General features: G+C 41.0%; 2 protein-coding genes across 14 annotated transcripts in view; both read right to left on the bottom strand.

Moving 5' to 3' along the window:
- Nucleotides 1-6,432, bottom strand: part of Itgb1bp2 (integrin subunit beta 1 binding protein 2) — a 30,199-nt gene extending 23,767 nt beyond the window's left edge. For 5 of the 7 annotated variants that reach the window (XR_015451037.1, XR_015451038.1, XM_087210529.1 and 2 more), the window contains exons 1-10: nt 5,646-6,432; nt 5,236-5,285; nt 5,091-5,147; nt 4,869-5,011; nt 3,812-3,906; nt 3,657-3,715; nt 3,449-3,519; nt 3,243-3,342; nt 2,411-2,524; nt 2,122-2,184 (exon numbers count right to left, since the gene is read on the bottom strand). Coding sequence is in view for 5 of the 7 variants with exons in the window: in XM_087210529.1 (XP_087066655.1) it covers nt 2,122-2,184; nt 2,411-2,524; nt 3,243-3,342; nt 3,449-3,519; nt 3,657-3,715; nt 3,812-3,906; nt 4,869-5,011; nt 5,091-5,147; nt 5,236-5,285; nt 5,646-5,709 (816 nt within the window). In the remaining 2 variants the exon portion in view is untranslated. Of the gene's footprint in view, nt 1-1,449; nt 1,836-2,121; nt 2,185-2,410; nt 2,525-3,242; nt 3,343-3,448; nt 3,520-3,656; nt 3,716-3,811; nt 3,907-4,868; nt 5,012-5,090; nt 5,148-5,235; nt 5,286-5,645 lie in introns of those variants that run through there. The other 2 variants (XM_004872651.3, XM_013068460.2) reach the window with 2 other exon arrangements.
- Nucleotides 6,433-6,579: 147 nt separating this feature from the next.
- Nucleotides 6,580-26,289, bottom strand: part of Nono (non-POU domain containing octamer binding) — a 35,122-nt gene continuing 15,412 nt past the window's right edge. For 3 of the 7 annotated variants that reach the window (XM_087210524.1, XM_087210525.1, XM_004872650.4), the window contains 10 exons: nt 15,944-16,106; nt 14,138-14,331; nt 12,217-12,518; nt 10,847-10,942; nt 10,182-10,378; nt 9,784-9,868; nt 9,344-9,446; nt 8,755-8,794; nt 8,410-8,519; nt 6,580-7,598 (listed from right to left, as the gene is read on the bottom strand). In XM_087210524.1, the coding sequence (XP_087066650.1) occupies nt 7,464-7,598; nt 8,410-8,519; nt 8,755-8,794; nt 9,344-9,446; nt 9,784-9,868; nt 10,182-10,378; nt 10,847-10,942; nt 12,217-12,518; nt 14,138-14,331; nt 15,944-16,106 (1,425 nt within the window). In that variant the 3' untranslated portion in view covers nt 6,580-7,463. Of the gene's footprint in view, nt 7,599-8,409; nt 8,520-8,754; nt 8,795-9,196; nt 9,222-9,343; nt 9,447-9,783; nt 9,869-10,181; nt 10,379-10,846; nt 10,943-12,216; nt 12,519-14,137; nt 14,332-15,943; nt 16,107-22,554; nt 22,611-25,826; nt 25,880-26,289 lie in introns of all 7 variants that reach the window. The other 4 variants (XM_087210526.1, XM_087210528.1, XM_004872649.3 and 1 more) reach the window with 4 other exon arrangements.

The raw sequence follows: 26,289 nt of genomic DNA, 5'->3' as shown, positions 1-26,289 counted from the left end.
CAGAAAAAAAAACAAAAAGAAAGTAGAAGGGAGAATATTATTAGACAAGAGGAAAGGAATAAGGGGGAGAGGGAGGGGATGTAAGGGGAGGTAAGAGAAAGCATAAATATGATCAAAAATAGATGGATCTTGAGACCATAATGCTAAGTGAAATAACTTAGGTTAAATATCCCACGGTCTCTCTGAGACTAAAAATTTAAACAAGTTTTTTTTGTTTTTTTGAGACAGGGTCTCACTATGTAGTTTAGGCTGGCCTTGAACTCATCACTATGTAGCCCAGGCTGGCCTCGAACTTGCAGCAATTCTTCAGTCTAGTCCCCCCCAAGTACTGGGATTACAAGCGTGCACTACCACATCAGGCTCAAAAACAGAAAAAATTTAAAGAGCAAAATAAAGGGCCATGTTGCAAAACAGTGAGGTAGACTCTGTAGAGATAGGAAGAGGATCTGAGGGAAGAGGGACAGGGGGTCAGGGGGAGTAAAAATGATCAAGATGCCTATGTGTACATATCAAACCCTTAAACTGAATGTAAACACTATATATTGCACAAGTACTAATAAAAATACATTATATGTATTAGAATCCCCAAAAAATGTGAAAGTAGGGAGAATGGTAGGAAAGGGGATGGTGGGGAGAAGTGATTAAAATTATGTACATTTACAAACCTGCTAAAACTACTCCTAGTAATCTGTATAACCAATATGTGCTAAAAAAAATGTTGGAAAAATATGTTTAGGACTAAATCAACAAAGCCAGGCATGATGGTGCACACCTGTAATCCCAGCACATGGGAGGCTGAGGCAGGAGGATCCTCATGTTTGAAGCCAGCATGGGCTACATAGTGAGTTCAAGGTCAACCTGGACTACACAGCAACACCCTGCCTCAAAACACCATTAATTAATTAATTAATTAATTAAAGCAACAACAACAACAAAAACCAGGCTGGGCATGTAACTCAGCACAAAGTCCCTGGTTTTATTTCCCAATAGCACAAATAAAACAAAATTTTAAAAATGTTATTTCTTCCATGGAGCCTTCTGTTTTTATTCCAAACCATGTAATGTCTCCATTCTTTTGATTTCTATAGCTCTTAAACACTGTACAAAAAATTTTTTTAAGATAAAAAGAAAAAACTGTACTATACAGTTTAGCACTATAACACTGTCTGATAATGATTATTTTTATTTCATGTAGATTAGCCTTGATTTGTCAGCCAATATATAATTTTCTTGAGAGGAATGAGTAAATCTTCTGTTTCTCAGGTATCTCTAAAGCACCTAACACATAACTGGGTACAGAGGAAATATCCAGTAAATACCTGGTGGTTGTGAAGAACAGAATGCATGTATATGTGCTTGTTTTCACATGTGTGTCGAGCACACAGGGAAGTTGGGGGAATGAATACTGTCTTTTACATAGTGGGATGAGAGAATGACACTATGTGAAACTGTAGAATACAAGATTTATTTATGGGAAAAAAACAGTATGGTTTGGACAGTTTTATTCTCTCCTTCTTTAGCCTCCTATTGCTCTATGATACCACATGTTCAACCAGAGATGGTAAGGGAGTCACTAGAGTCCTAGCTAGACACTAAATTGTCTGGTGTCACTATTCCCCCATTGCTTCCTCCTCTTCCTCCTCCTCTGTCCAGCTCAGATCATCTGAATCCTCAGATTCTTCCTCATCCATTTTTAACACAACCCCTGCCCTAGCCTTCTCAGCTAGTGCACTGGGGTGCTCCAGCTGGGCCCAGGATCCTGGGTCAGCCTTGACAAGGGAGATTTCCACCCGAGATGGCATCAAAGAGACAGAGCTCTGCTCCACGTTTATGACCTGAGGAGGAGGGAAAGACAGAGGAACACAAGAGAAAGAAAGAACAAGGAAATTAAAGGGATTGGGGTTTGGGTGGAGTGGTGAGGAGAGAAAAATAAAAAAAGGACAAGGGGGAAGAAATGGGGCAGAGGAAGAGGGATGACAGAGAAGGAGGAAGAGGAGAAGGAGGGGGAGGGAATATGAAAGCAAATGAAGTTCCCATTAAAACTGTTTCCCTCAGGACACTAAGTATTCCAGTCTGGCCCTTCTTTCACCTCATCTTCCTCCCCTCCTTCTCTTCACTTACCCCCCAGAGCTTCATCTGTGCTTGGAACACACGGTTACCATCAAAGACAATGTGGACATGAAGCTGAGCAAAAAGAATTACAAGGGTAGAAGGTCAGAACAAGTCATCATGACAGGGACAGGTTAGAGTGTGACCCATAGGTCAGCCAGACACCTCTGACCTAACAGTTCTCCCTTCCTCTCAGGGGACTATGGAGCCTATAGGTTAACTGCATATAGCACCTCTGCCTGTAAAACTGTAATATCATCCAATCCACTAGCCTTCCATCCTGCATCAGATCATTCCTCACCTCAGTTTGACTGGCCTTCACCCAGTTGAATGCAGGAAGTGGAATCTGGCCATATACAGTCATCACTACTAAGGAATCTGTCTGGTGCCAATCATGGCGGCAAGATGCTGGTAGCTAAAGAGAAGATGTGAAATACGAATGGTAAGAATAAACTCTTAGATTACATGCCTGTAATCCCAGCATCGTGGGAGGATGAGGTAGGAGGTTAGCAAGTTTAAGTCCAGCCTGGGCACTTAGCAAGACCCTGTCTCAAAAAATTAAAAAGGGCTGGGGTATAACGCAGTGTGAAGGCCCTGGGTTCAATCCCCAATACTGCAGAAAGAAAAGAAAAAAGAAAAGAAGGCAAGCAAGCAAGCAGGTAAGCTAGGGATACAGCTCAGTGTGAAGTCCCTGGATTCAATACTCAGTACAAAAAAATAAAGATAAACTCTTAACCCAAGAGGAGCTCTCATCAGGTATTTGAAGATACCCAGGCAGAATCTTAGAAAAATTAACACTACTTCATATGGCAAAACCTTCTGGGCTATAGAGGAATAAGGTGAAAAATCTTTTTGTTTGGTGGTGCTGGGGATAGAATCCAGGGCCTTGAACACGCTCGGCAAGCACTCTACCACATCCCTGGCCCAGGAGCTGAATCTTTTTTGGTCTATATTAAAGAAAAAAGGGCACTTGGCTATGAGGTACAGGGAGAAGTTTATCTTTGGGATCAGGTTTTAATCAAGAATCAATTTAGTGCAGTGGCACCGTGCCTGCCTCACAAGGGTAAGGTCCTGAGTTCGATCCCCTGTACCAGAAAAAAAAAAAATTAAGAATCAGGAAAGTTGGGGCTTACCTGCTTCCCCCAGTCATGTCTACCAACTCTGCATCCTGGCTGTGCCAGGAATACCCCAAAATCCAAGGTCTGGATGCCACAACAGCTCCAAGACTTCATCCTGAGGCAGGAAGATAATTCAATTGAATTCCTACCCCCAAGCTCCCACATTTATGATCAATATTGGGAGAAACCTGTCTCACAAACTACCCAGTCCCCTCTCTCACCCTTCATGGAATTGAGGTGCTCCTGGGTGGTAGGTACATGGAGTAGCATCACTCTCTGGGCCTTGGTAAACCTAACAAGGATAAAGGAGCATTAGGAAAAGAATCAAGTCATTTTCAGGTGTACCCCACTCACCCCCATGTCTATACTCAGTCATTTCTCAGGTGTAGCATCTCTCAGCCACAAATATGAACTACCCAAAACTCTTACTGCATCACATCCTGGGTTCTGGCAGCTGGAACCAGTCCGGATCAGACTACTATCAATTCCTGGGCAAGGGAAATAGAGTCAGGAACCTATTCATCCCCTCCTCCCCCAGGGCCATTCTACTAAATTCCAGTCTGCCCTCCTAAGAATCCACCTACCTGCTCCAGGTTCCTGGTCTAGTTCCTTTTGTTCCAATGCCATTTCTAGGACATGAGATATATTTAGTGGCAGCAGCTTCAGAGGCAACTCTGACCTAGGGGTTATAGGCAGGTGATATAGTTTTGTTTGTTTTTTTTGAAATAGGGTCTTGCAATGCATAGTGGCCTTGAACTCACTATTTACCAAGGCTGGCCTTGTAATTGCAGGAATCCTCCTGCCTCAGCCTCTTGAGTGCTGGGATTACAGGCGTGCACCAGCACGCCCAGCAGGTGATTTAGTTTTGGCCCATTAATCATGATTGCCAGCTTCAACACTCACTCATGGTAGTGGAGTTGAATCTGGTTAAAGTGAGGCAGGGTTGAGGAAGTTGGGTAGTTACCCCACTGCCAATTTTTTCCACTTGTACTTTTTTTTGTTAGTGCATGTTAATATTAAATGATGGTAGGTTGTTTTGGGAAATTGGTACATGCATTTCACACACCTTAAACAATTTCAACCCATTGCCAATTTCATCTCTGTGAACATCCCACATTCAACTCTAGGGAAATAAATCCCTCAAACTTCTCTTGTACATCTACTCAGCTGTTCTAAATGAACTGCATCATCTCATCTTCCTAATTGTGGGACCTAAAATAGATTTCTACTGTCGCTATTATTCTCACAAAATTATTTTCTGTAGCCTCCTGGTTCCCAATACTTTCTGTTCTCTATGTAAGATTTATTTTAAAGCTCTTTTCCAGAAAGAAAAAAAAGGTCATTCTCAACAATCCTCCTTGTGTTATCTACTAAGCATGTTTTAGCAATGTTTAGGAATAGGTACTAAGCTACCTATTCCATTGACGAAAAATAATCTATCCCATCATCCTCAGACCCCTTTAGAGTGGAGGAAATTTCCAGACACAAATTTCCCCTAAGGCAGAGAATACTGTATATACAGTACTTTCCAAACCCTCCTCACATCCCTGGTCCCTATCTCCCAAATACCAATGATCCATTTAATCACTCCTAGCATGCTACATAAATGTAGGGAAAACTCAAGGGCTTTCGCCTCTTTACTTAGGCCTCTCTCGGTGCAAGGTCTCTGCTGACTTTGGAATTCTATTCAGAGGTTTTTGCTCCTGAAGTGAACTTGTAGCAGGGCCCTCAGATTGAGGGGCCTCAGGAAGCTTCTCAGCACAGTGTGGTCCCATAGTACAGCCCTAGTATAAATAAGGAGAAAAGGATTAGAAATAGAATCTTTCTATTAAGGGCAGAATCCAAGGAAGTAAAGGAATTTACCTTGATGTTTAAGAACTCTGAGAAATCTACAGTTCGCTTTTGGCAGCAGGACCAACCCTGGTAACAGAGACCCAGATGAGCTTAGATTTCTGGGTATATTTCCTTTGTGAAATTCTCTTGCTATCTCCCCTCACCTACTCCTCACCTTGAGTGCATCATGGAAGATTGGGACCCCATGGTGATAGCAACAGGAATCTGTGAATACCAGTTGAAAAATCAAGGGAAGAAAGGAAGAACTATACCAAATATGATTCTCACTTTCTCTCCAGGTTTATGTCTTTTGACAGGGTCTCACTATGTACCCCTGGCTGGCCTTCAACTCAAGGTGATCCTGCTACCTCAGCCTGAGGCTGGGATCACAGGCATAAACCACCATGCCTGGCATGTTTGTTTTCTTTCCATGTAATATAGAATGTTCCAGCAAAGATTGATCATTTAGACCAATTACAGCCAGTACATCAAGTTTTTCTCTCCCTGCTCAACAGACAGCCCCACAGCTGACCACCCACTTCCAAGCACCCTTTAGATATTCTGGCCAGGTCAAGATTTACTCACCAGGAAGGTTGTTATTGGGGTCAAATTGTTGCCCACAGCCTTTGTTATGGCAGAGTAGAGACATGGAGGTATTGGTAGAATTACTGAGAGGGTTATTTCAAGGAGTCTGCCGAGCGGGAAACACCTCTTACTCTGGAGGCTTTTAGCTGCCTGGAAGGGCCCACTGGTTCTATCTTTAGTTCAGAAGGCATACAACTCCTAACATGGGCAAGGAACTCCACTTGGTCTTCCCAGCCAATAGGAAGGAGCTTATGAGAATTTTAGCTCTTGAGGCTCTGGAAAAAAGGGATCAGAGTAGCGCTTGGAACTTGTGTGAAGTCAGCTAACCACTGCTGAGACAGTTTTAGATTTTGCCAATTCCAAGCCTCTGACGTTACCAGCAGCTGCTCAGAAAAATACCAATAGAGACCACCCCTCACCATTTCAATGAAGATATAGTTCCTCTAGCTCATTTTCCTTTCAAAGCTTTCTTGGGAGCTGGGCATGACAATGCATGCCTGTAATCCCAGCACTAAGGAGGCTGAGGCAGGAGGGTTGTTGAGAGTTGGAGGCCAGCCTGTGCTACATAGCATGGTCAAGGCCAGCCTGAACTGCATAGTGAGACCATCTCAAAAATCCAACTTCCAAGGCCAGAAATGTAGTGCAGTAGCACCAAGTCTGCCTGGCAAGCACAAGGTCCTGAGTTCCATCCCTGGTTCCATTTAAAAAAAAAAAAAAGAGCAAGCTTCCCTGGGATCATTATTTCCATGTAGTGTCTATTGCACTGATCCTTGCTTACCATCTCAATCACTGTATGTACCTTACTCCCACCTCCTCCCCATCTGCCTAGATGACTAATACTTCAAAGGTCATAAAGGATCACCCTTATGAGCCTACTGTTCATGTCCTAAAATATCCCCTTCCCTCCCTTACCCTTTAAAAACAGCACAGAAAATTAAAAGGCTTAAAATGTACTTTAATAAGTTGATGCTGTATTACTGTTCCATTTCTCAGAAAAACTCCAAATTTAAGGTATCAGGGATAAATCAAACATGGTACACGAATAAAAAATGCACAGCATAACTACCTAAGATAGGCAAGGCTAAGAGCTACTGTCAGACTTTCAGCATACAGCAACCCTCTTCCCAAGATTGTACTAGGCCTATCAAGAAAAGCTGTGAGCAGCAACAATCATAGACACAAAAAGGTCATTCCTGGGATGTCCTTACCCAAGGAAAAGATGGAGGCAAGTTAACACAAGTTTTTTTTTAAAGATACACTAAAATGAAAATCTCTAAGAGAAAATGTCTTTAGTACACGAAAGGGTAATATATGGGATATAACAGAACCATACATATGCTGTCTGTGACTTCTGTGGACATTTGCCTGAATTCTCACCTGGGAGCAAATGGAGCAATGGGGCTAAGGTCACTGGGAGATGTTTGATTTTTGTGGCATATGTGGCAGTGTCTCTGGGATTAAGGGGTGTAAGAATAAGAAAGCAAATAAAAACACAATAGACAAAAAAAATGGAATGATAAGTAATGGGACTCTAACTGGAACCATTTTGCCATGGTTCCCCCAGGCCTTCAACAATTAATATTTGAGATTTCAGGAATGCATCACACAGAATTGATTAAACAATATACCACACAGAATTGATTTGTTAAATATCACCCCTCCCTTGCCCTCTGCCTCCAGCATACTCCCTAGAGTAGTACAGGCAGGGAAGAACTAACTATTGGGAGGAATCCCTAACACTTTTCCAAGCAGAATTCTGGCTAGTCCAAAAGGGTTCCTTCTTTTAAGGGATTCAGGAAACTAGACACTGCAACTTTATTAGTATCGGCGACGTTTGTTTGGGGCAAATTCCGCTCCAGGAGCTGCACGGTTGAATGCAGGAGGGGTTCCACCAATTGCTCCAATTCCTTCCATTGTAGCAGCCTGGCCAAAGCGTTCACTTGTTGGTGGGGTCTTAAAAGAGAAAAAGAGAACAAGGTTACAATAGAATCTTTGTCCTAAGCTTCCCACTCACCTAGTCACTCTCTCCATTGGATACTTTCCATTCAACTATTCAAGGCTCCTGATGCTAGCACCGGGTAACCCTCAGAGGAAAGTTGTCTGAATTAAGAGAGAAATCGAGTCATCCTACTTTTAACATCTATATTCCTCACTACTGACTAAACAACACAGCATACTAAATTGCAGGTTGGCTATGTTCTAGCCAAGTCCTTTTTCCTGATTATTATCTAAACAAGAGCAGGCCATCACTCTCCAGCAATTTAACCCTAACCAGCTTTGTTGGCACTACCCATTTTACACTACAACTAAAACCTCTGGATTATGCAAGCCATATCTTTGGATTCATATCTATTTTATGTGATAATGTCTAATCTTCATTCTTATCTCTCCAAACGAAAACCTGTTCAGCCAGGGTAGCAATCAGACTGGCTAGTTCCATAACTCAGATACTGTATGCTTAAATTTGTTCAAAAGTAAAAATAATAACCAGGCATGGTGGTACACACCTGTAATCCTAACACTCAGGTGGCCAAGAAAGGAGGATTACAGCAAGTTCGAGGCCATCCTGGGCTACATAGTGAGTTCAATACCAGCCTGAACTACATAGGGAGACCTTGTCTCAAACAAAAAACAAAAAATCTCACGGATACTAGTAGTCCTAAAGACTTATTTCCTATAAAACTGAGTTAGGTCCAAGTGCTATGAAGGCAAAGCCCTTTCTCCTGCCATTTAAAATTATTGTTAAGGCCCTGTAGTTTATTACCAGTCCCAAGGTTCCATCCGGCATCATAGTGGCAGGTCCTGGAGGAGCTGGGGTGCCAGCTGGCACAGGAGCAGGGGGCATGGCACCTCTGTTGTTTATGCCCATAGCACCTAAAGCAAAGTAGTGTCATCAGTATATGGACTTGTTTTCTATACTGAAGAAAAACAATTCCACAAGAACTCTGGGCTGAGATATCACCACCACCACCAGTCTACAAGCCCCGCCCCCCAATAAAGATGCTCCTGGAAATATCAGACCCCTAAATCTGGACAAGTTAGAGAAGCTATACAGCTCACCAGATACCAAAGAAAAGGAAATTAGCGCCATCATGCCTCAAGTCCTTACCTCCCATAGCCATCTGGCCCATCCGTATCTCTTGCTCTCTCTGAAAAACAAAGATTCTCAAAACAGTACATTCTACCACAATCTACTGAGGATTACACACTAAGGGAATAAAATACAGTGATAACACATTCCAAGAGCACTGAGACTAAGCTAAAGAACAATTCACAGCCCCTTACTAGTTGTACAGGGAGTTCAGGTCACACAGCTATTAGGATACACGTTTCCCATTAGTAACAAAGTGAGAGGCGTGGGGAGAAATAGTTAATTTATTTTGGGACTCCAACTTCTACAACTATAAGGACAGCAGTGAATTAAATAAGGCTATTAACAGAACTCAATTTATCTCATTCTACAACCAGAGTCTAAACAGCGTACAGTGGGGGTCCCAACTTTCGATTTCTAATTACCTGTGAGATAAGATGAACTCCCCTTCAAACCTTACCTCTAGCTCTCATGAATCCTTTTTTCTAAAAGGAGTTTCATAGCATAGAAAACAATTGGTCATAACCTCATGTCCTAGCAGACAATTCATGGTGGTTTTGTGATATCACAAATGGCCTGGTACTTCATGGGCACATGGGAGATATACCGCATCAGGGAAGGTTCCCTTGAATCCTTCCTGCTGTCGCCGCATCATCTCTTCTTGTTGCCGCCGCATTTCTTCCTCACGCCGCCTACGCTCCTCCTCCTGCCTAGAGAGCCATCAATGTATTTAAGACAGAGGCATTCCAGAACTTGAGTAGATCTTTTACAGGAGACTGAGCCAAGCAGATCAGCTCATCCAGAACTAAGGCAATCCCCAAGGAAGCCTAATGAGAACAATACTTAGCTGCTTTCTCTCTAGTGCAGTCCCAGGTAATTTCTAGAACCACAGGTAGCTAAAACATCTCCCATCCAAAGGGAGAACCTGAGAAGCAACCATGAGATATTCACCGATACATTTACAGATGTATCAGCATGGTGGTAGGAAGCAAGAGGGAAACATTACCTTTTAGAGTTGCCAGAGAAAAAGGGTTCAAGAAAAGTTACCTGAGCTCCAGTTGCTTTCGTTTTTGGACCTCTTGGTTGTGCAGCTCTTCCATTCTCCGAAGTTCTTCTTGGCGTCTCATCAAATCTATAAACAAATTGAGAGTACTCTTCACATATGCCCAATAATTTTCCATAAAGATCAAGAATGCAAAGAGGATAATATCCCCTGGGTGGTCAAGTGCCCAGGTTCCAAAACTGAAGTCAAATCTATCAATTCCTCCTCCAAGAATGTAGTATTCTGTCACATCTCCAACCCATTTATTTACCTACCAAGATAAAATATTTCAGAGAATAAAAGCAGAGATTTAGGTCTTTCTCTACTGAATAATACAAAGAAACCCCTGCCTAAAGCCCTTTTGTTATTCCTCTAGCTTTAAGACTGACAGGGCTATACTCACCCTGCCTCATCAGCATAACCTGGTGCTCATGGCGAGCAGCCTCCATCTCCATCTCCAACTTCTCACGTGCTTCCTTGATGTTGCGGTCCACTTGATCCTGCTGCTGCTTCTCCATCTCAATGAGTGCCTTCCAGCGCATGGCATACTCATATTCAAAGGAGCCAGGCTGTGCAAATCTAGGTGGCTGCTCTCGCTCCCTATAGAAGGTTTCAAGATTACTAACTCTGTTCAAGATTTCCCCAGCGAAGCAACACATTCCTTCTGAGAGCCAAGTTAAATGCCAATGGACATGTAAAGCAAAGAGCTGTCTCTGGGCCGCGGATTTAGCTTAGTGGTTTCACTGCCTGCCGCACAAGCACAAGGATGAGTTCAATCCCCCGTACAAAAAAAAAAAAAAGAGCTGTCTCTTTCACATATCGCTTTAAAAGTACTTTAAGAATAGATTAACAAAAAAATAGCCAGGCATGGTAGCATATGCCTCTAATACCAGCATTCAGGAGACTAAGACAAGAGAATCACAGTAAGTTTAAGGCTAGTCTGGGCTATACAGTTGAGTTCAAGACCAGCCTAAACTACATAACAGACTCTGCCTCAAAAAACAAACAAGCAAACAAACTAACAAACAATAGGTAACACCTAACAAGTAATCTACCATGACAACATACTTGTGAAATTGCTGGTTCTTTATAACCAGCTTTTCTGGAAGTCCTTCTTCATCATCTAACTGGTCCATGGGCTCCACAGTCACAGGCCGCGGAAATCTGGGTGAAAGATGGAAGTTCAGTGTTAATAAATCATCTGTCATTGGCACAAAGAACTAATTAGGGGCCAGGACTAGACAATCAGATGTATTTCTAAAGGCATTTTTACACCTAACCCCAAGTAACCAAATTTTTTTAATGGCACTATAGAGAATTTGAGGTTAATAGGATGGAGTCACCAGGCTTCATATCTCTGAATATGTTCACAAAAAAATGTTAAATGTAGGACAGTGCAATACTTAAGTACAGCTTAGTATTTTTTTTTTTTTTTTGGTACCGGGGTTTGAACTTGGGACCCTGTGCTTACAAGGCAGGCAGCAGCACCACTAAGCTAAATCCCTGGCTTAATATTTGATATCTATAGAATTCCACTAAATAAACTGAAATAAATACAAAGAGATACTTCTCTTTCATAGTTTTATGACTTTAAAGGGGATATTTAATACTGATTAAATGACAACCTACTGAATGAATGAAAAAGTATTTTTGTTAATCTTCATACAACATCCATTAAGACTGTACTAAAACCCTATTATAAAGATGAATTAGTATCTAATGTCTTTTTTTTCCTCTGTTAAGACAGGGTCTTGCTATGTAATTCAGGCTGGCTTTGAACTTGTGATTCTCTTGCCTCAGCCTCCCAAATGCTGGGATTATAGGCGTGCACCACCACGCCTAGCTCCAGTCTTTTTGTTGTGACACTGGGGATTGAACCCAGGGCTTCCCCACTGAGCTGCACCCTCAGCCCTTTTTCATTTTGAGAAAAGGTCTTGCTCATTTATCCAGGCAGGGCTGGAACTCGTTATCCTTCTGCCTCAGTCTCTTGACCTATAAGACTATAAAAGTGTGCCCCTGGCTTTAAACAGCCTGGCAGAGTGGTACACACCTGTAACCCCAGCACACTGGGAGGCTGAAACAGGAGGATAGGAGGTTTAGCTAGACACTGTCTCAAAATTATTTAGAGGGGGGGTGTGATCGAGACAAGGTAATGCTATGTCGCCCCTGGCTAGTCTTGAAACTTGTGGCAATTCTCCTGCCTCAGCTTCCCAAGTGCTGGGATTACAGGCATGTGCCACCACACCTGGCTTCAACATGAAGAATTTAAAAAGGTCTGTGCCTGTAGCTTGGTACAAAAGCCCTGGATTCAATCTCCAATAATAGAGACAAAGACACAACACACCTTTAAACACAGGAACATGGTTACTAAAGGCTAACTCTCCAGACCACAGAAAAAATTAGGAATCAAAGGTCTATTTCTGAAGACTATTACTTACGTGGTAAGCAGGAAAGACCCTTCGCTGCACCTGTCCAGAGCTTTCCGTGCAGCTGGCTTCCCTGAGAACTCAACAATCCCTTTTCCTGAGGGCCTTCCTCGATCATCCACAATGACTACAGCCCTCTCCACCTGGCCAAACACAGAAAAGGCTTCTTCCAGCAGTTCGTTAGACACGTACTGAGGAAGGTTTCGGACTGTAAGGGATGCACTATGGCAGGCAAAGCGCACACGCAGCTGTTTTCCACGGAGGGGCATATTATCCAGCTCCACTTTGGCAATCTCCGCAAGGGTCCGTGTTTCCTAAAAACGGCATTAGGGAAAACTCAGTTTAATGATGACCACCTAAACAATCATCAACAGTCTAAAGTAACATAGCTCAGTAACAGAATGTCCCCCCCAAATGAATAAAACTAAAAGAATTGAATTATGGTTTCAGGCAACTCTTTAGTTACCCTAAATGACTGAGATTAGAAATTTGTGAATACCACTTACATGATGTTATTCTGCCGAGTGGTAACAGATCGTCCAAAAAATCAAGACCATCCTAACATCTCTACTCTTATAATTCAGCACCCAAAATATTTTAATTTTCACTAGCAACCCACTCTTAAGTATTTATGCCTTCCAAGCAGCTTTAGAACCAAAGACTTTGATGGGACTCCTTGATACTCATAAACTAACTTGCCTACATTGTCTTGAGTTAGTGGCAGATGTGAATGAAAGCTAGTTCTGACTAACCTCATCCACTCATCTGGGTGCCATATTATGCTCCAATAATTTATGGAGATAGATAATAACTAGAAATGCTTTCCCCTTGCTGGGCATGGTGCACACTTGTAATACCAGCACTTGGCAGGCTAAGGCAGAAGGATTGCTGAGTTCAAGGCCAGCCTTAAAAGTTTTCCCCTTGCACATTTTTCCTAAATCAAATCAGATGTTAAAGATATACAATAAAAAAAGGATAGGTTGGGCATGGTAGCATATGCCTAAAATCCCAGCACTTGGGAGGATGAGGCAAGAGGATTGCTATAAGCTCGAGGCCAATCTTGGCTACATAGTGAGTTCAAGGCCAGCCTGAACAGCATAGTGAGACCCAGTCTCAAAAAAACAAAACAGGGCCGGGGATTTAGCTCAGTGGCACTGTGCCTGCCTTGTAAGCACACGGTCCTGAATCCGATCCCTGGTACTGGAAAAAAAAACCACAAAAACCCCCCACAAAAACCACTAAAGCTAGGTTTATAGCTCAGGGATAGAACACCTGTCTAGCATGGACAAAGTTATGGGTTCCATCCCCAACAAAACTCTTCCCCTAAAAAGTGCCTATTTGACAAGTTAAAAAGATTTTTAAAAGACCAAATAAATAAACAAATAAAAATTCTTTCATGCTTTTGAAGACTAATGAAACAATGTATGCATAGATTTTGGAAATACATTATATAAACCTTGATTGTCACTAAAACTTTTTCTGGAAAAAAATCAACATGCTGAACTACAATTAACTGTGAGTTGAAGCTGGGCAATGCATATATACATGTTCATTATACTATTCTATTTACTTCTATGTTTGAAATTTCCCAATTAAAACAAAATAAATTCTGAAGGGCATACTTCAGCCCTAGTATCCTAGGAAAATGAACTTATATTGTTCTTAAAACCTGAGGAACCGCCAGGGATTTAGCTCAGTGGTTCCGGCACCTGCCTCGCAAGCGCAAGGTCCAGAGTTCGATCCCCGGTACCAAAAAAAAAAAAAAAACCTGAGGAAAAAAATAAAATTAAAAACCTGCAATTTTTGTTGTTTCATCAATTACAAACTTGTAACAATCTTGAGAATTATTTCTATACCTACTTTTCCACATTCATCATTTTCTAGCTTCCCTACCTTTTATAAAGCACCTGCCCCAAAGCCCACAGTTGCTCACCAAGCGTATAAAGCCAAATCCTTTATCCTTATGAATGAAAACTTCTCCTGCCTTCCCATATTTCTCAAATAGTTTCCTCATTTCCTCCTCAGTGATATCAGGGGGAAGATTGCCCACAAAGAGACGGCTACGTTGGGTAAATGTCTTCTCTCCTGGTTTCCTGAAATTCTTCAGGTCAATAGTCAAACCTTCATCTGAGAGAAGAAACATAAGTCACTTAAAAAATTGTGGAAAGAAAATTATAGTCACCCATGACGTATGAATCATTATGTACGGCAAACATGTACTAATAAAGTTTTTTCTTTAAAAAATAGCTAGTACCAAAAAAAAAAAAAAAATAGCCAGTACATGGGGAGGGAGGGAAGGGTGCTCGAGGGGGGGAATGGGATAAAAAAAAAAAAAGCCAGGCATGGTGGTACATGCCTCTAATCCCAGCACTTGGGTGGCTGAGGCAGGAAGATTGTCAGGAGTTCAAGGCCAGCCTGGGCTACATACATAGCAAGATCCTGTCTCAAAATACCAAAATAAATAAAATAAAAATAACATCACAAAATTACAGTCACATCTTCAAAAGCTACAATTACTACTAGATTAGGAGATAACTGCAGCAGAGAAGGCAAACACCATTTCCCAATGCCACTCACCAGTAAACTGCAACTCAAAATGTGAGAGCAGTATGCAACTGTTATACCATAGGCCAGGATCAAATTAGAACAAGCCAGAGAGAAAATACAGGAGCTACTGCTCAAAGAGAAAATTAAAGCAGTTAAAGAAGTTCTTTATTATAAAGCATCAGATTTTAAAATTTAAAACTGCTCAGGGCAGGGATTTAGCTCAGTGGTAAAAGGCTTGCCAAGGATGTGTGAGGCTTCGGGGTTTGATCCTAAGCACAGCAAAACAGAGACAGAGAGACAGACAGACAGACAGACAGAGACAGAGACACACACACACACACACACACACCACTATCCCTCCATTTTCCTAAGCTCTCACCAACCTTCATAACCTTAACAGTTCTCATTTTTTCAGGCTTAGGAAAACAAAATAAAAAGAAATGAGTTAACAAAGTATTCTTTGTAGGAACCTTTGGGAATAAAAATTTGAGATTGGTTCTAGTCTTAGAATCATACAGAAGGAACTCAAAAGTTAATTGAGTAAATGGGAACACACATTCAAAGACATTTTATTGATTAAAATTGGCCTGGTATTAGCCCCAGGATACATAAACTCTCCAGTAAGCCTTAAAGACTTAACAATATTTTCTTTAACTACCAGTCAATTGATGACTACCTCTAAGAAACAAGATGAGATGAAATGTATAGACATATGTTTAGTAGTACAATGTGGCAACACAGCAGAGCAATGTACACTCAACTGCTATCATTCATGTCTGTTCCTTGGTTTTAAGGGATCAGCCCTTTTCTATCATAATAGGTCTTAAGAGATAAATAGAAGCCGGGATTTAGCTCAGCGGTGTCACGCCTGGCTAGCAAGTGAAAGGTCCTGAGTTTAAAACCCGGTAAAGGTGGGGGCAGGGGGTGTTAAATAGGAAAAAGAACAAAAATGGTGTGCCATAAGGGCCTATTTTCTCACAGTTCCCAGATACTAATGTAAAAACCAAGAAAGTTGCCAGGTATGGTGGCACACACCTATAACCCCAGCATTGGGGTGGCTGAGGAAGGAGGACTGCCAGAGTTCAAGACCAGCCTGGACTACACAGCAAGACTCTGCCTCAAAAAAACAAAAATAAAAATCAAGAAGGCATTTTGAAAAGGAAAATCTATTTCTACCCTAGTAGCTACTTACTTTGGCTGCTAGCCTGTTGCCCATTTGCAGGTATTGGTGGTGGCTGCTGCTGTTGCTGCTGTTGCTGCTGGTGGTGCTGTTGGTGGTGATGTTGATGATGCTTCCTTGGAGTATGGTTCTGCTTCTCCAAGTTAAAGGTTTTATTGCTCTGCATTTTTACACCCTAAAAAAATGGAGTAACAAGTGCAATCAGTCACCTTCCTGATGACTTACATGTCACAAATTACCTCAGGTATTTTGGCTTTTGTCAGATCCAAACAAATGGCCACTTTGAAAAACTGTGGCAGGGCTGGGGATTTAACTCAGTGGCACCACGCCTGCCTCACAAGCACAAGGTCCTGAGTTCGATCCCTGGTACCAAAAAATAAAAAGAAAATTTAAAAAAAGAAAATAAAATAAAAGTGGCAAAAAAGTGCAATTCAAAAACCTAAAAAAACATTTAAGAGGTCCTGGGTTCAATCTCCAAACTCAAATAACAAAAGAGGTGACACTAGATGAGAACTTTCACTAGAATGACTTAAGAAAACTTCCCCTTAAATACTATGTAGTAACAAATTCATTATGTACCACAAACTTATACTAATATAAATAATAATTTTTTAAAAACTACATTAACAGGAGACCACTGTTCCCCAAATAACATACAGGGGCAGATCAAAAACTATGGTATGTTTAAATTTTAAAAATTTATTACAGGGCCAGGGATTTAGCTCAGTGGTTCTGCTGCCTGCCTCACAAGCGCAAAGTCCCAAGTTTGATCCCTGGTACCAAAAAAAAAAAATTATTACAATAAAAGATACATTGCCTTTGATCCCCCTCAAAAAATCCTTCTTCACTTTGAACACACTTATTGCACTCTTCTGGTCACTATCTGAAGCAGTTCTGGAAATCTTTTGAGTGTCTTTATGAGGTGTGACAAAAAGTACACTGAACGCTGCTGCTCAGTACCATCCAATGGGAAGGCAGGCTAATAGAAACATTACAGTGTGACCTCATCCACCAGAATTGCAACTTCTGGCCCTTCCTCAAGTCAAAATGGCCATGAAAAATAAACATTTTGATTCGATTCTGACCATTGAGGCTGCCCTAACAGAGATGGGATATATTTGAAGTGAGGGGAATATTTGGGGGAGATTAATAGCAATGTCTTTTACTATAATTTTAAAAGGTTATACCCTCCAAAAATGGGCCTTATCATATATTAAATCCCATTTTAAAAACAATGACAGAGCAGGAGATGGTGGTGCGCACCTATAATTTTAGCACTCTGGGAGGCTGAAGTAGGAGGATCCCAAGTTCAAGCCCAGCCTAGGCAACTTGGTTGAGATCTTGTTACAAAATAAAAAAATAAATAGGGCTGGGGATTTAGCTCAGTGGTTTCACCGCCTGCTGCGCAAGTGCAAGGACCCGAGTTCGATCCCCGGTACCAAAAAATAAAATAAAATAAAATAAAATAAAATAAAATAAAATAAAATAAAATAAAGAGGGCTGTGCTCAGTGCTCAAGTTCTGATTTCAAGCTCCACTACAGGGGTGGAAGTAGGGGACCAATGACTAAAATAGATTCTAATTATCATAAAACAGGACTACTAAAGTCTAGGGATGGGGGGGTACTTTACAGTAGATACAATAGAATCAACAGTAAAGTTTCTAAATATGTGTCACCGAGTTAGACATACTTAGGTTTGAATCATCTTCCTAATATTTACTAGCTATGTACCACCTAGTAAATTACTTATGTGTCTGTTTCTTCTCGTATAAAGAGATGAACAAAAATACCTATCTCTGGGGGCCGGGGATTTAGCTCAGTGGTTTCACTGCCTGCTGTGCAAGCGCAAGGACCCGAGTTCAATCCCCGGTACCAAAAAAAACCCCTATCTCTCAAGGTGGCTATGAGGACTAATTAATGTGAAATGCTAACTCATTACTGGTACAGAGTAAGCACTTAGTAAACAGTTATTAATCATGATGGAATGATAAACCACAAAAGCAATAAAGGAAACAAATATGAAAGGATGGATGTTAATTTTTGTCATTTACAAATCACTGTATGGGGCCAGGGGATTTAGCTCAGTGGTTCTGGCGAATGCCTCGCAAGCGCAAGGTCCCGAGTTCAATCCCCAGTACCAAAAAAGCCAAAAAAAAAAAATCACAATCACTATACGGGGATTTAGCTCAGTGGTGCCGCCACCTGCCTTGCAAGAGCAAGGTCCCGAGTTCAATCTCCCATACCAAAAAAAAAAATATTAAAAAATAAAAATCACTGTAGCCAGGTATGGTAGCATATGCCTGTAACCCAGCATTTGGGAGGCTGAAGCAGGGAGAAAACTGAGTTCAAGGCCAGCCTGGGCTACATAGTGAGACCCCGTCTCACAAACAAAACAAAACTCACTGTAAAACAAGAGCAGTGGTGAATGCCTGTAATCTCAGCACTTGAAAGGCTGATGCAGTAAGTTCCCAAGTTTGAGTCCTGCCCAGGCAACTTACCTAGACCTTATCTCAAAACAAAAAACAAAAAGGGCTTGGAATGTGCCTCAGTGCAAAGGTCCTGGATTCAATTAGCAGTACCAGACACAGACAGATACACCCCATTGTAAGCTGCACATAGTAGCACATGCCTGTAACCCCCAGCACTTAGAAGGCTCAGACAGTTCAGAGGTCAGCCTGGGGCACAAAGTTCCAAGGTCTGCCTGGATTACTTAGCAGTACTCTCTCAAAAAGCAAACAAACAAAACAATAAGAAAAAAATCTGTAAGATTAAAAGAATTAAGATATGACTCCCCCCTCCCCCCGTCAGAATTGAGCTGAAGGAAAGATGTAGAAAAGGACATTTTCATGAACACCATATTATTAACATTAAATATTACCATTTCTGGGGCCGGGCATGTAACTCAGTAGCGCCACGCCTGCCTGGCAAGCACAAGGTCCTGAGTTCCATCCCCAGTAGCGCAAAAACCAAAAACAAACCACCACCAACAAAAAAATACAAATATTACCATTTCTCAGAAGGAAATGTGACAAAGTCTTGATAACTGTTGGTTTCAGATGGGTATATGGTAATACTCATGTATGTAAAAACTTTCCTATATATTTTGTCATACTCCCCACACAAAAATATACAATGCAATTACCAATTTCTGTATACAAAAAGTGTTTCATGGGGCCAGGAATGTAGCTCAGCAGTGTAGCACCTGCCTAGCAAGCACAAGCCCCTGAGTTCAATTCCCAGTACCAAAAGTGTTTCACAAAATAATAGGTAAAACGAGATATTAAGATAATCAAAGCCAGGAGTGATGGTGCACCCCTGTAATCCTAGCACTTGAGAGGCTGGAACAGGAGGATCACCAAGAGTTCAAGGCCAGCTTGAAACTACAGTGAGACCCTGTCTCAAAAAAACAAAAAATGGCCAGGCATGGTGGCACATATCTGTAATCCCAGCACTCAGGAGGCTCAGACAGGAGGATTGCCATAAGTTTGAAGACGGCCTGTGCTACACAGTGAGTTCAAGGCCAGCCTGGACTACATAGCAAGACCCTGTCTCAAGAAACAAACCATTCCAACTCCCTAACTCAAAAATTTTAAAATTTATCAAGAAAATTTTAAAATTAAATTATATGCATGAACAAAAGCCCAAACAGACAGGAAATATCATAAAGAATGAACAACTGAGATCTCATCTTATTAAAAAGCTTTTGCACAGCAAAAAAACCCAACAGAGTGAGGAGACAACCTACAGTGTGGGAAAAAATTTTTACCAGCTATTCCTCAAAGGACTAATATCTAGAATATATAAAGAACTGAAAGATAATCAGACCACCTCAAATTTAAAGACTCAATCCAAAAATGGGCATCTGAAATGAATACACACTCAGATGAAGTACAAATGGCAAATATATGAAAAAAATGCCCAACATAACTGGTCATTTATGAGATACAAATTAAAATGCTGAGATTCCATCTCACTCCAGAAAGAATAGCTGTTATCAAGAAATTGACTGGCGGGGTGTGTGTGTGTGTGTGTGTGTGTGTGTGTGGTTAAGCTCAGTGGCACAGTGCCTACCTGGCACGTGCAAGGTCCTGAGTTCAATCCCCGGTACCAAAAATAAAAGGGTCTACTAGTAACAAATGCTGGTGGGGATGGGAGGGAGGAACTCTTCTACACTGCTGAGAGTGTAGACTTGTACAACCACTGTGGAAATCAGTGTGGAGATTCCTCAAAAAACTAAGAGGGGGTCAGGGATTTAAGCTCAGCAGCACAGCACCTGCTGTTCAATCCCCAGTACCAAAAAAACCCCCCAAAAAACAAGAGGTTCCATTTGACCCAGTTATATTCCTTCTTGATATCTCCTGAGCATCGTACTACAATGATATATGCACACCCATGTTTATAGCAGCAGTTTGTAGTAGCTAAATCGTGTGAACAGCCCAAATGCCCATCAACTTATGAATGGATAAAGATGCGGTTTTTGTACACAATGGAGTACTACTCTACCATAAAGGATAAACTTGAAACATTTCTAGCTAAATGGATGCACCTAAAGACTATACTCTTCAGTGAAATAAACCAGACACACATGTAAATATCGCATTCTCTGGTGTGAAAAACTAAAAGCATAAATAAGGACGAAAATGAATAATAGATATTGGGAAACTGGAAAAAAATGTTCAAATGAGAAGGGGAACAAAGGAGGGAGGAGGAGAAAGAAGGAAAGGACAAGAAAAAAACAGAATTAAAAGCTTTTGTTAATAAGAAGAGAGGCTAAAAGGAGAAAAAAGGAATGAGGAAAAAAGAATCAAGATACATCATGTACAGGTACAAAGTCCCTACGACGAATATGATCACTATACCAAAAATGTATTAGTAAAAAACTAAACTATATTTATGAAAGCATTTATTATAATGGCCTTTGTGATAAAAAAAAAAAAAAAAGGGCTGAGCGGGCCAGGGATTTAGCTCAGTGGTGCTGCCACCTGCCTCGCAAGCACAACATCCTGAGTTTGATCCCCAGTACCAAAAAAAAAAAAAAAAATTTAAATATCCAAAATTTACAAATGAAATGTTATGCAGCCTTAAAAATAATAAAGATCAGGGCTGAGAGTGGAGCTCTGTGGCAGAGCACTTAGAAAAAAAAAGGTGTATTCTGGCGCCTGCCTTGCAAGTGGAACATCCCAGGTTCAATCCCCGGTAACAACAACAACAAAAAAAGATGAACAGCCAGCCGCTGTGGGGCACACCTGTAACCCCAACACTCAGGAGGAGGAGGCAAGAGGATCAGTTTGAGGCTAGCCTGAGCTACACAGACTCTTCTTTTTCTTTTTGGTACTGGGGATCGAACTCAGGACCTTACCTTACGCTTGCAAGGCAGGCACTGGCACCACTGAGCTAAATCCCCACACAAAACAACAAAGGAGATGGAGACCAGGTAAACATAAAAAATACATCTGATGGTCTTATGGGGGAATTTTCTTTAATGTGTTAATGTAGAGAAGAAAAAGGCACAAAATACAACAGTTTTTGTTTATAGTTACTCATTTTTCATTTTACTAATTCATTTAACAATTATTCAGAGCCGGGCGTGGTGGTACATGCCTGTCATCCCAGCACTCCAGAGGCTGAGGCAAGAGGATCAAGTTCAAAGCCAGCCTGCACTATATAAGAGTTCAAAATCAGCCTTGACTACACTGAGACTGTCTCAAAAAACCAAAAAAAAAAAAAAAAAAAAAGTATTCACTGAATGCCTACTATTTACTAGGTACTATGCAAAGTGCATCAGTGAACAAAGCAGATTCTTGCTACTGGAGCTTACCTTTTTTTTTTTTCTTTTGTAAGTACCGGGGATCGAACTCAGGACCTTGTGCCTGCAAAGCAGGTGGTGGCACCACTGAGCTAAATCCCCAGCCCCTGGAGCTTACCTTCTAATGAGTGAAAAATATACATGATAAGCAAATTAAATAGTACTTAAGTGGTTACATACTATGGAAAAATACAGAAAAATGGGAGGGGTGAGTGGAAGGAAGCACACTGAAATTTTATTTATTTGTTTTTTGTTTTGTTGAGACAAGGTATCCCTATGTAGCCCAGGCTGGTCTTGAACTTCTGGTGATCCCCCTGCCTCCTAAGTGCTAGGATTACAGGTGCGTGCCACCATAGCTTGCAATTTTAAATAGAACTGTTGACCTTTCAACAGCCAAAAGTTGAATTTTCTCATCATTTCATCAACCTTGTTTCTCACTGCCAATCAGAAATAAGATATTTATCACAAAATACATCTTTAATATAGAAAACCTAGAAATAAAAAAGTTAAAATCCGTAGACTCACCACTAATAGTCAATGTTAACATTAGCCTATGCCTTTGTAGTCATTAACTTTATATAGAGTCTGCCAAAAAGTGTATACACACTTCAGGAAAAGAAAAACAGTATAATTTTTCAACAGATGTTGTATCCCTCGTATGGAGGACCCTAGAGGATGTCGTATATCACAGAAAACCCAGTACCCTGCTGGCCCTTAAGAGAAGAAATTGAAAATGCATGCACAGCAATCTCAATAACCAAGGTTACCCAGGCAGCAGATGGCTGTACTAATAAATGTCTGAGGGCTGGGGATTTACCTCAGTGGCACTGAGCCTGCCTGGCAAGCACCAGGTCCTGAGTTCAATCCCCGGTACTGCAAAAAAACAAAACAAAACAAAACTAGTATCTGGAAGCTGATGGCCACCACTTGGAGCACCTCTTGTAATTATAGAGGCCAAAGGTAACTTGTAGTAATCTCATGATGTCTCAATAAATTCAGTATTAAAATATTTATACAAACAGCTGGGGACTTAGCTAAGTGGTGCCACACCTGCCTCGCCCTCACAAGCGTAAGGTCCTGAGTTTGATCCCCGGTACGGGGGTGGGGGGATAATTTTTCTTTTCTTGAAGTATACTTCTTTTGGCAGACTCCTAACTTGCATGCATCAGAGACCACATTATAATAAAAACTATTTTGTAACCTGCTCTTTCTTTCTGATACATAATAAACTTGTGTTCACTGAGCCCAGCATGGTGGCACACACCTGTACTCCTAGCACTCAAGAGACTAAAGGCAGATCACCACTAGTTTGAGGCCATCCTGGACTACATAGTGAGTTCAAGTCTACTACACAGCAAGACCCTGTCTCAAAAAACCAAATAATAAAACAAAATAAAAATAAATAAACCACTTTCATGTCATTAACTCCCACACTGCTAATGGATACAGTATTCAGCTGTCAATCAATCCCCTACTGCATTTGATACTTCTCTAATTTTCCAGCATTATAATCAACGTGCAGAGATACATCTTTGGGCATGTCCATGATTAAACATTCCTTCTACCATTTCCATTTTTGCTTATTCACTTTCCATTTCAATAACTGAAATAATACATCATAGTATGTTCAGCTTTTCCTTTGTGTAACATCAACATTAACTTTAAATGGCTACATAAATCTTACTATTAAAACATTTGTTTCCAGTTTTTTTCTATTACAATCTATAGTAAGTGTCTATCTTTGTGACTGTTACAGAGCATAGCAGTTTTCTCAAAAAGTTGTAACAATTTAAAAAGCTATGATCAGGTGTAGCAATTTCATGGGCAACAGCGTATTAGAAAAAGTCAGGGTTGATGATGTACCTCAGCTTTAGAATGTCAGCATACACAATGCCCTAGGTTTGATCCACAGCACCACCAAAAAAAAAAGGAAATCATATTTTGGGGGGGTTTTTTGGTACTAGAGATTGAACCCAGGGCTTCTACAGTGACCTACAGCCTCAGCCCTTTTTTAAGTTTGAGATAGGGTCATGCCAAGTCTTAAACTGATCAGATGGGGCTCAAACTTGGGAATCCTCTGCCTCAGCCTTGCAGAGTGCTGTGATTACAGGTGTGCGCCATCATGCCTCACTGCTGTTCTTCCAAGAGGGTCTCACTATGTAGTCCAGGCTGGCCTTGAACTCAGGATCCTCCTGCCTGAGCCTCCTAACACTAGGACTACAGTTGTGCGCTACCATGCCCAGCTAGAACTCATGTCTTTTAAAAATAAAGATATAGGGCTGGGGATTTAGCTCAGTGGTTTCGTTGCCTGCTGCGCAAGTGCAAGGACCCAAGTTCGATCCCTGGTACCCAAAAAAATACAAATAAATAAATAAATAATAAAAAAATAAAAATAAAGATATAAAAGTAGAAAATTTAAACACAAACTCTAAGTCCACCCTAGAAATAATTGGGGATTGGGCCGGGGATTTAGCTCAGTGGTGCCCTGTCCGCCTGGCAAGCCCAAGGTCCTGAGTTTGACTCCCAGTACGGAGGGGGGAAAAAAAAAAGGAATAATTGAGGATGAGCTAAGGTGCGTATCAGAATCAAATCTCCTATTTGGGTCCCAGGTATTAAATACCTCCCTTTTCCTGGTCCTAAAGTGGCCAATGCCAGAAACTCAGGTTATCGTCACAACCATTTCTCCCACTAGCTCTCACCTTCTTACCTCAGGTTAGAATCCAAGGAACCTTTTTTGTTTTCTTCCAGCCTTTAATTTAGGAGTCAGTGGCTCCAGTCTGAGTAGCTAATATCATATTCAAGAACCCACTATATTTATGTTAATAGAAACCTTTATATACGGATTCATGCAAAACTTAAAAAATATTCAAAGCACTATATTTACCACAATTTATCACAACTTGTAGTAGAAATGATATACCTCTACCTCCTAAAGGACAAAGTGTAAGCACATAATGTTAACATGTTTCCCAACCATTTATTTTAATGGAGGTCATGTTTTGGTTTCACAAAGTTTGGCCTGAGCCAGGTGTGGTGTAATCCTAGCACTTGGGAGGCTGAGGCAGGAAGGTCACCAACAGGGAGGCCAGCCTGGGCCACATAGTAAGTTCAAGGCCAGCCTGAACTACATAGCAAGACTCTGGCTAAAAGAAAAAAGAATGCGTAGCCTGGAAGATAAATACTGTATAAAATACAGTATTTATTGACCACTAGAAGCCAGGCACTGTGCTAAGCCCACTTTGTCTCATTTAGTGCTGAGCTGTTATTCTAGTTAAGGAAGCCAATGCCTTAAGAGATACACAGTGGTTTTGCCGCCTGCAGGCACAAGGACCCTAGTTTGATTCCTGGTACCAAAAAAAAAAAAAAAAAAAAAGAGATATACAGTGGTAGCTCAGTTTACAAACTCAATCACATTTCCCCATAAGGTCAACATTGAACCTAACCACTGAATTTGATTCAGTTTGCGACCAACTTGTTTTGCGACCAGAACCATGTAAAGAACCAAGTTCCAGAACCGAGATACCACTGTACTTTACCCACCCAAGGTCACACCACCAAGTGTGATGGAGGCAACCCAGGTCTGCTGAACTCTAAAACTCATAATCAACGTGCTACATGTACAGTTTTGATTTCAGTTTAAACTCCAACAAACTCACTGACCACGTCATCTAACTTCTAAGCCTGCTTAATTCACCTGTCCCAGAATCTACCTTACAGAACTGGTTATTTTAAGGCCTAAATGAGTACTCAGAGCAGAGTAACTAACACGTGTGAATGCAATCACCAAACCTATTTCTACATTTGGTGGGTGCTCTAGTTAAACTGGTGCCTCAATTACTGTACAATGACCTTTTTTCCACTTTGGTAGATTGTAACAAAGATAATGTTTTAATAACAAAATTGCCTCTTTTGTGTTCTCGACTGTCTCCAATGTTAATCTTTTTAATCTCCCCTTTCCATATATTCCTTCCCAAAGCAGGTTTCATGAACTGCAATTACTATTGTACACAGTGCCCACAAAGTAGCAAATACTCAAGTATTTCTTCCCATCATCTACTTCTGATGACCACTAATATAATTTGGAAATACCTGCAGAAATCTCTTCTGAGTAATAAATTCACTGCCCCCTAGTTATTGAGCCTCTGAAAAGAGAACAAAGCACAAAGATAAGCAACAAGGATTTGTACTTATCTGTCCTTAAAACTAACCCTGATGAAGGACTCAAAATAAATATGTACTGATGGCCTGGAAAAGACTGTGGTTATTGGGTATGACAGAACTGTGTAAACGTTTAGGTACAAAGCCAAACAGTAATTATACATATCTGAAATCTTAAAATGTTCCCTCAATTTTCAGAAAAGGAGTCAAATTATTAAGTGGAAATTTCTGGAGAAATCTGACGTAAATTTACCAGGCTGAAATGGCAGCCCAGATGGCCAGCCTAAAAGCTGTAAAACACATAAACGGTAAGTTCTTTTTCTAAGAGTTTCTAAGGACCTTCTGGGGAAGTTGAACAGATGTACAATATAAACCTGGCCACTGCCTTCTACTA

The sequence above is a fragment of the Heterocephalus glaber genome, unplaced genomic scaffold (genome assembly GCF_053883595.1).
Source record: "Heterocephalus glaber isolate CG9 unplaced genomic scaffold, H.glaber_assembly_v1.0 deba00001145, whole genome shotgun sequence".
Classification (NCBI taxonomy): Eukaryota; Metazoa; Chordata; class Mammalia; order Rodentia; family Bathyergidae; genus Heterocephalus; species Heterocephalus glaber.
This window is presented reverse-complemented; position numbering and strand designations above follow the sequence as displayed.